Below are 8,993 nucleotides of genomic sequence, written 5' to 3'. Positions count from 1 at the left end.
TTTTTTTTTTAAGAGACAGGGTCTCACTATGTTGCTCAGGCTGCAGTGCAGTGGCTATTCACAGGTGTGATCCACTGCTGATCAACATGGGAGCTTTGACCTGCTCCATTTCAGACCTGGGCTAGTTCACCCCTCCTTAGGCAACCTGGTGGCCTCCTGCTCCTGGGAGGTCACCATACTGATGCTTAGTGCAGACACTCGATCGGCATAGTGCACTACAGCTCAGAACTCCTGGACTCAAGCAATCCTCCTGTCTCAGCTTTCCGAGTAGCTGGGACTACAGGTACACGCCACCACGCCTGGCCCAAAATGAGGTTTTCTAGTTGTCTGTTCCTGTGCGCTTGCCTGGTCTTTTTGATTTATTGACCTGGTCTACTAATATGATGAAAATGTGGTTGACTTGTATTACTGTTTTGTAGTTAGTGGGACTTTCTAGAGTCTATGTAGCAGGCTCTTAAGCTCTTCTTTTTAAAATACTTGGTTACTGGCGAGGTGCAGTGATTCACACCTGTAATCCTACCACTCTGGTAGGCCAGAGTAAGCAGATTACTTGATCTCAGGAGTTGGAGACCAGCCTGAGCAAGAGCCAGACCCTGTCTACTAAAAATAGAAAATCTATCCAGGCATGGTAGTCCTACACACCATGGTAGACTACACATCTGTAGTTATAGCTATTGGAGAGGCTGAAGCAGGAGGATCTCTTGATCCCGAGTTTGTGGTTGCTATGATGATGCCACGGCACTCTACAAAGGGTGACAAAGTAAGACTCAGTCTTAAAAAAAAATAGTTAAGGGCGGCGCCTGTGGCTCAATGGGTGGGGCGCCGGCCCCATATACCAAGGGTGGCGGGTTCAAGCCCAGCCCCAGCCAAACTGCAACAAAAAAATAGCTGAGCGTTGTGGTGGGTGCTTGTAGTCCCAGCTACTCAGGAGGCTGAGGCAAGAGAATCGCTTAGGCCCAGGGGTTGGAGGTTGCTGTGAGATGTGTGACGCCACGGCACTCTACTGAGGGGGATAAAGTGAAACTCTGTCTCTATAAAAAAAAAAATTAATTAAAATAATTGGTTACTTGGGACACTTTTTTTTTTTTCAGTTTTTGGCCGGGGCTGGGTTTGAACTCACCACCTCTGGCATATGGGGCCGGTGCCCTACTCCTTTGAGCCAGAGGTACCTCCCCTACTTTGGACACATTTTAAACTAACTTTTTGGTAATTTTTTTTTTTTTTTTTTTTAGAGACAGGTTCTTACACTGTCACCCAGACTAGAGTGCAGTAGCCTGATCATAGCTTACCTTGAATTCCTAAGCTCAAGCTGTCCTCATGCCTCAGCTTCCCAAGTAGCTGGGACTACAAGGCACAGGCCACCACACCCAGCTAATTTCTTAATTTTTTGTAGGGACAGGGGTTCACTATTTTGCTGAGGTTGATCATGAACTCCTGGCAGGTAGGACCTAGCCTCAATTGATCCTCTTGCCTTGGCTTCTAAAAATACTGGGATTACAGACATGAGTCACCACGCAGACTTTATGTAATTAAAACTGCCTGTCATGGTTAGGTGCAGTGGCTTATGCCAATCCTAGCACTTTGGGACGTCTACTTGGGAGGGTCCCTTGAGCTCAGGTGTTCCAGACCAGCCTGAGCAGGAACAAAACCCCATCTCTACTAAAAATAGAGAAATTAGCGGGGTGTCATGTCCCATGCCTGTAGTCCCAGTTACTTGGAGTGAGGCAGGAGGATCACTTGAACCCATGAGTTTGAGGTACTGTGAGGTAGGCTGATGCCATGTCACTCTAGCCTTGGCAGCAGAGTGGGATTCTGTCTCAAAAAAAAAAAATTGCTTGTCACTTCTTCCTGTTCTTGGTATATATCTTTGTTTGGGGAGTTGAGGGGGTTCTCTGTGTATATCCTTTCCTAATTACATAGAAAGCAATATACATCCACATCTCATAAATAGGCATGTAATTATAGAAGAAACAGCTTGACCATGACTGGTAACACTGCCTTACACATTAAATCAGTAATAATAAATTAAACATATCCCTTTTTGTATTACAACTAGCATTTGGCGAACTTCGTGTCTTTCTCCTTTTCTGTTAAGTATTGAACTCATAGCTAAATTTGTACCCTTAACTAATTTTGTTCTCTTTTTTGATGTTCAGTTTGTCCTTGCTGGGTACAGTGTGGTTCACTGCAATCCCAGTACTTTGGGAGGCCAAGGTGGAAGGATCACTCAAGGCCAAGAGTTTGAGACCAGCCTGGGCAATAGGGAGACCACATGTCTACAAAAAATTTTAAAAATTAGCCAGGCATAGTGGCACATGCCTATATATAGTCCCAGCCACTCGGGAGGCTGAGGCAAGAGGATCACCTGAGCCCAGGAAATCAAGGTTACACACTGAACTAAGATCAGGCCACTGCACTCCAGCCTGGCAACAGAGAACCCCGCCCCCCCATCTCAAAGAAAAAAAGATAAAAATAAGTAAATTTTCCCATAAAAGCTGATTGAATTGATTCTTCAGTTATTATAGCATTATTCCACAGTGTTCTTAAATATTCTTAAATGTATTCTTGACCTCTGGCAACAACACCGTGCTTCATTTACTTTCTGTCCCTGAACATAGCTCAACTATCTTTTGAGGATTCAGGTTCCTTTGAGTGAAGTAGTTGTTCACTTATTCATTCCTACTATGTGCTACACCGTTTGGGTTCCTGGGGGGTACAGCAGGGAATGAAACGACCAAAATCTCTGCCCTCACAAAGCTGACATTCTAGTCAGGGGAGACAAACAATAATGATGTAGTGTGTAGATATGGACAGGGCTGTGAAGAGAAAGCATGTAATGGAGATCAGAAGCATTGCCTGGGATGGAGTAGTTAAGGTTTTAAATAGAATGGTTGATTGGATGTGAAGTGTGAGAGAAAAGAGGAGTCCAGGTTTTTCACTGAGCAACCTGGAGTTGGCATTAGCTGAGATGGAGAGGATAGAAGAGGAACAGATTTGGCCGGGAAGATCAGGAGTTTAGTCTGGAATCTGTTAAGTGTGAAGAGCTTATTAAACACTAAAGTGGATTTTTTGAAGATGTAGTTAAGGCTCGGCTGTAGCTCAAGCGGCTAGGGCAACAGCCATATACACCAGAGCTGGCGGGTTTGAATCCAGCCTGGCCTGCCAAACAGCAGTGACAACTACAACCCAAAAAAAAAAAAAGATAGCTGGGCGTGTGGTGAGTGCCTGTAGTCCCAGCTACTTGGGAGGCTGAGGCAAGAGCATCACTTAAGCCTAAGAATTGGAGGTTGCTGTGAGCTGTGATGCCACAGCAGTCTATCCAGGGCGACAGCTTGAGACTCTGTCTCAAAAAAAAAAAAAAAAAAGAATATATAGTTAAAACTCCCAAGTTGAGTTCAGGAGAGAGTTCTGGGCTAACTTATCAATCTGGAAAATGTTAGTATATAGATGGGTAAAGAGTAAAAAAAAGAATATACGTACTGTGATTTGAACTTCTTTTGAAAATAATTTAATTAATGTTCTTTAAAAATATTCGCGGCACACTTAAGATCCTCTCATGGCACTCTGGTTGAAAATCATTGGCTTAGCATAATAAAATCCACATTGCTTATCATGATATCAAGGCCCTGCATGATCTGGCCCCTTCCTACCTCTTTTACCTTATCTTACACCACTTTCACCATTCATTTAATTTCTAATACTCTGACCTGAATGCTCCTTAAACAGCTTTTTCTTGCCTCTAAGGCATTTTGTGGAAAAGACCCTCCTACTACTTAACTCATTCTTCTGTTCTTTCTCATTCTTGGAAGAGACCTTCCTTGACTCTTTGTATCAATTAGGATTCTTTTGAATGAGACCTGATCCAAACTGGCTTAGACAAAGGAAATTGACTTGATGCACCTAGGCTTTCAGCTCCAAAAGAGGACCCATCCCACTAGGCCCAGGCCAGATGACCCCATTTTGCCTTTATATCAGAAAAAAATTTTTAAAAAATTAAGAAAAGGGATTTACAGTTTATGTAACAGGCCAGGCCAAAGTGGATTCAGGCCACTCCAGTTTTCCATTTGTGGGATCTTCCTTGAGTCCTCTCTCTCATACCCCAAATCCAACCTTTTGGTAAATCCCATTGGATCTACCTTCAAAATATACCCCAAATCTAGTCCTTTCTCATCTCCTCACTGGACTTGGTGTTTGCACATTATCCCTCTTTGTCACCAGTTGCTGCTCCACTGGGCAGGGAGGTGGAGCCTCTTAAATCCTGCTAGATCACCTTCCTCCTCGGCTGATGCCCCTCCTCCGGCTCTATGTCACTTAGACTCGAAGCTATGGTCCTTATTGTGGCCTTGTAAGCTTTGCACATCTACCTCCCTTCTTACCTCTCTGACCTCACTTCTTACAGTACCCATTTGCTTATTCTTTTCCAGCCATACCGGCCTCTTTACTGTGCCTCAAACCTGGCAGGCACACTCCTGCCTCAGCACCTTTGCATTTGCTGCCCCTTGTATGTGGAATTCTCTTCTTCCATATAGCCACACTACTCACTTTCTTTAAGTCTATACTCAAATGCTTCTCAATGAAGCCATCCCTGAGTCCTCTGTTTAAAATTGTAGCCCACAGGCCGGGCACAGTTGCTAATGCCTGTACACCTAACACTCTGGGAGGCCAAGGTAGGTGGATCACTTGAGCTCAGGAGTTTTAGACCAGCCTAAGCAAGAGCAAGACCCCATCTCTAGGCTCAGTGCCTGTGGCTCAAGCAGCTAAGGCGTCAGCCACGTACACCTGAGCTGGCAGGTTCGAATCCAGCCCAGGCCCGCCAAACAACAATGATGGCTGAAACCAAAAAATAGCTAGGCGTTGTGGTGGGCGCCTGTAATCCCAGCTGCTAGGGAGGCAGAGGCAGGAGAATCACTTGAGCCCAGGAGTTGGAGGTTGCTGTAAGCTGTGATGCCACAGCATTAGGGTGACAGCTTGAGGCTCTGTCTCAAAAAAAAAAAAAAGAAAAAATCTCTACTAAAAAATAGAAAAAACTAGCAGGACATAGTGACACTCACGGGTAGTCCCAGCTATTCAGGAGGCTGAGACGAGGATTGATCAAGCCCAAGAGTTTCCGGTTGCTGTGAGCTGTGATGATGCTACCAGCACTTAACCCAGGGTGACAGAGTGATAGTCTCTCTCAAAAAAAAAAAAAATTGTAGCCCACATTCCCATACTTTTTATCTTTCCTCATTGTTTTTTATTTTATTTTATTTTATAGTTGAACCTTGAACGTGGGTTTGAACTGCATGGGTCCATTTAAACATGGATTTTTTTCAACCAAACTTGGATAGAAAATACAGTATTTGTGGGATACAAGGATATGAAACCCTCATATATGGAGGGCTGACTGCTGGACTTGAGTATGCATGGATTTTGGTGTACATGGGGTTCCAGGAACCAATCCCGTGTATACCAAGGGATGAGCATACTTAACACCACCTGACATACCATATCTTTTACTCCATCATTTGTTTCTCTTAAGAAGAATTTGAGCTCCATGGGGCTTGGATTTTTGTTTTTTGCTGTCTCCCTAGGATCAGTGAAGTCCAAATGGTGGCTAGGCATCTCTGAACAGGAGCAGGCTGGGTGGGAGTCATCTTGAAGTAGATAGTTCTTGAAGTGATGGGGAAGGGTTGTCCTTGTAATCGTATGTGGGGCCCACTTTGCCCTTTTCTGTGTTTCTTTTCTTCAGGCTCAGCGACAGCCTCACCAAGGACTCCATGAATATCAAAGCCCATATCCACATGTTGCTAGAGGTAAGAGCATCTCACCCTACTCCCAGATTCTGTGTTTATGGTGGTGACCTGAAAAGGGGAGAAAACCATAGAAGGGAATCAGATTTCCCTCTAAGTTGGAGCCAAGGGAGGGGAGGTCAGAGCAAGCCTGGAGGCCTGGCCTGGGCTCAGTCCTTCTTCAGTCTCTTATGTTTTCTTTTTCAGGGGCTTAGAGAACTGCAAGGCCTGCAGAATTTCCCAGATAAGCCTCACCATTGACTTCTTTCCTCCATTCTCCAACATTAAAGACCCTGAATGCCTTTGAGTCACATGGCCCTTCTTTCCCTCCATAATTCCTGCTGGTTACCCAGGAACCCTGGGTTTTTTTTGTTTGTTTGGGGTGTTTTGTTGGTTTTTATTCGGTACAGGAGCCCTGTTTCTAGAGCACAAAGTTATTGGGAAACCCAGAAATCTAGTGTGTGTGGAACCTTGAAAACACCCCAGAAGTCCTGCCTCCAGTCTGTTGGTTGTTAGCTTTATGCTCTGCCCTCTCTTCTGTCACATTGGCAACCTGGGCTCCCACCTCACGCTTCCATTTCTTTTCCTTTGAATTGCCATAGAAAATGGGCCGTTTCATGGTGGAAGTTTGTTCCCAGGGCAATCAGCATTTCATTGCTGGCCTAACTCCATCATGCCTCAGATACCCTAAAATACACCCACGTCCATCTCAGCCCAACCTTGGCCTCACCTCCGTTTCTTAATGGTTCCAGCTTCCACCAATGGGCGCAGAGTTGGATCCCCCCCACCCCCGTCAGTCCTGCCCCTAGGCTAGGTTGAGCCCAGCTGCGTCCAATCGACGCAGAGCCAGGTGCCGCCCCTTTATAACTGGCCGCAGCTCAACTCTGCCCTTACAGGCATTTAGTTTTCTGCCAGTCAACGCTCCTTTGCATGTCTGGCAGCCATCCTGCCCTTCTACCTCCGCTGTGTTCTAAATTCGTCTTTTGTAGCCAATCACCATAGAGTTGCCGGCCGCCTACGCGGAGTCTAACCCGACCTCCTCCTTGCCTGCAGCTACGCCCATTTCTATATAAGTCCTGCTTCCGCTAAGCAGCGTGGCGTACAGCACCGCCCCTTTGATGTTTTGACAGCTGTCTAAGTCCTTCATCCGCCAATCAGAAAAATAGAGCCAGCCTTGGAGGCTGTCTGTCGTCCATCAATCCCATTTAGGCCAATGGGTGTGAGGTTGGCGCCCCCGAGTTTTATCAATTGCCCACGGTCTATCAGTCCTCCTTGATCCAATCAGTGTGCAGCACCAGCGAGGCTAAACACGTCTTGGGACTCGAGCTGCCATCTGTGGTCCATCATTTCCCTTTGGGCCAATCATAGCATAGCTTTGTGGGGCAGGGCCCGCCCTGCCAACCCCTAAAAGCCGTACGGTCTATCCATGGCACTTTGGCCAATCAGCAAGCGGCGGGGAGCTGGCTCCTCCTCCACAGGCCCACGTGAGCTGTGGGGAAACGCAGGGGCGGCTTCTAGGTGCTGCTGCTGTGCTGCCACCGCCACCACCGCCGCTGCCTCGGAACCCTGGCCTGGGGGGCGGTGGGGCCGCGTATGGAGCCCCCGCCCCCCGGAGCTGCCAACATTGCCAACGCCGCCGCCGCGCTACGCACAGGTGAGCCCTGGGCCTAGAGGGTGGAGGGGCCCGGTCCGTGACCCCACGTATCCTTCCCGCCCCCGCGCGGGGGATGTGGCTTGGCCCGTGGCCTGCTGGTGTTCGACTCCCCGCGGCCACCACTGTGGCTAGTGGATCTGCGTATGGCATTGCCCACTCCTTCCGAACCCCGGTTAGTGGATCTGACTGTGGCCTAACCTCCCCCTCCCGTTGTATAATGGATTGGTCTGCGTGCTTATATTTCTCCCCACCCTAACTTACGGTGGACCCGTCCATGGTCTTGTCCCCGACCCCTACTTATACAGAGAACCAGTCTGTGGCGGTGTCCAACCCCCTTAAAATAGTAGATACATTTTAATGTTTGTATTTCTCCTGGCCTCAACTTTGAGGGGACCCATCTGTGGTCTTGTTTATTCCACACCCCATTCCTTGTAGCGAATCAATTCGTGGCGCTGAACCCCCCGCCCCACACACACACACACACACACACACACACACACACACCTCTTTAACAGTGAGTGAATCTCGGTTTGTATTCCTGCCTCTTTCTGTCCCTCACTGTATCAGTCTGTGGTTTTATCGGCCTCCCCCCCCCCCGCCCACGTTTTATAGTGGATCAGTCTGCATGTTTGGATTCACATCCCGCTAGTTATCAGTCCATTGCCCTATCTCGCCTCCCTTTTCTATATACTGTCCAGACCTTGGGCTTCTCCCTTCCTTTTGATAGTGGGTTAGTTTAGTGCTTTATATCTCCCTATTTTCAACAGTTCGTTTTATGGCTTTGTCCCTCTTGCCTTTAAACCAGACTCTGATGACTTTTCTCTCCCTTCATTGTGGTGCAGGAGTCAAGAAGCTTTTCCGTTCCCCTTCCCCCAGCACATGAACCTTATCTCCCCTCCCTTTGTAGTAGATCTGCTCACTGGCCTTCCTGTTAGGTGCATACTTACCCCACACACGTACCCTCCCTGGGTCCAGTGCTTTAGGACCCCTCCCCCAGGAGTGTCAGCCTGTGTACTTTTATTTTTGTCTTTTTTTTTCCTTGTAGTGGATCAGCCCATGGCCTTCCCTGTCCCCCACCTCTCAATAGTGGGTCAACCCATGTGTGCTTTTTGAACTCAGGGCTTGTTTAGAATTACTCCTTCATACACACTCTTAAGCACCCGGATGTTCTATCTGACTGCATACAATAAGTGAATACATTAGTGCTAGTGATGATGGTTAATGCCAATGGGAGCTAATACTTATTGAGCACCTGCTACATATTAAGCAAAATGTTTTATATTAATGAGCTGCTTTAATTCTCATTTCAACCCTATGAAGATAGTCCTGAGGAAGCAGGAGCACAGGGAAGTTAAATGCCTTACTCAAAGGTGGACCAGTAAGTACCCAGGGCACAGGAGAATTTTTGAAGCTCCCCTCTTAGCCTTTTTCCCACTCCACTTGAGGCCCCACTCCTTAGAAAGCAGATGGCCTCAGCAGCACCTGTGGCTCAAAGGAGTAGGGTGCCAACCCCCTATGCCGGAAGTGGTGGGTTCAAACCCAGCCCCGGCCAAAAACTGCAAAAAAAAAAA

The 8,993-nt window shown here is 47.2% G+C and overlaps 2 protein-coding genes across 3 annotated transcripts in view; both read left to right on the top strand.

The window, feature by feature from the left end:
- The window catches only part of UXT (ubiquitously expressed prefoldin like chaperone), a 10,907-nt gene extending 4,832 nt beyond the window's left edge, over window positions 1-6,075 (top strand). Inside the window, exons 6-7 of the mRNA XM_012811334.1 lie at window positions 5,729-5,792; window positions 5,976-6,075. Coding sequence (XP_012666788.1) covers window positions 5,729-5,792; window positions 5,976-6,029 — 118 coding nt within the window. The 3' untranslated portion in view covers window positions 6,030-6,075. The remainder of the gene's footprint in view (window positions 1-5,728; window positions 5,793-5,975) is intronic.
- A 1,161-nt stretch (window positions 6,076-7,236) lies between these two features.
- The window catches only part of ELK1 (ELK1, ETS transcription factor), a 16,590-nt gene continuing 14,833 nt past the window's right edge, over window positions 7,237-8,993 (top strand). The window contains exon 1 of one of the 2 annotated variants that reach the window (XM_003799630.3): window positions 7,237-7,422. The gene's annotated coding sequence lies outside the window, so the exon portion shown is untranslated. The remainder of the gene's footprint in view (window positions 7,423-8,993) is intronic. The other variant, XM_023519055.1, reaches the window with a different exon arrangement.

Source organism: Otolemur garnettii, unplaced genomic scaffold, assembly GCF_000181295.1.
Source record: "Otolemur garnettii isolate 467f Iridium unplaced genomic scaffold, OtoGar3 scaffold00153, whole genome shotgun sequence".
Taxonomy (NCBI): Eukaryota; Metazoa; Chordata; class Mammalia; order Primates; family Galagidae; genus Otolemur; species Otolemur garnettii.
This window is presented reverse-complemented; position numbering and strand designations above follow the sequence as displayed.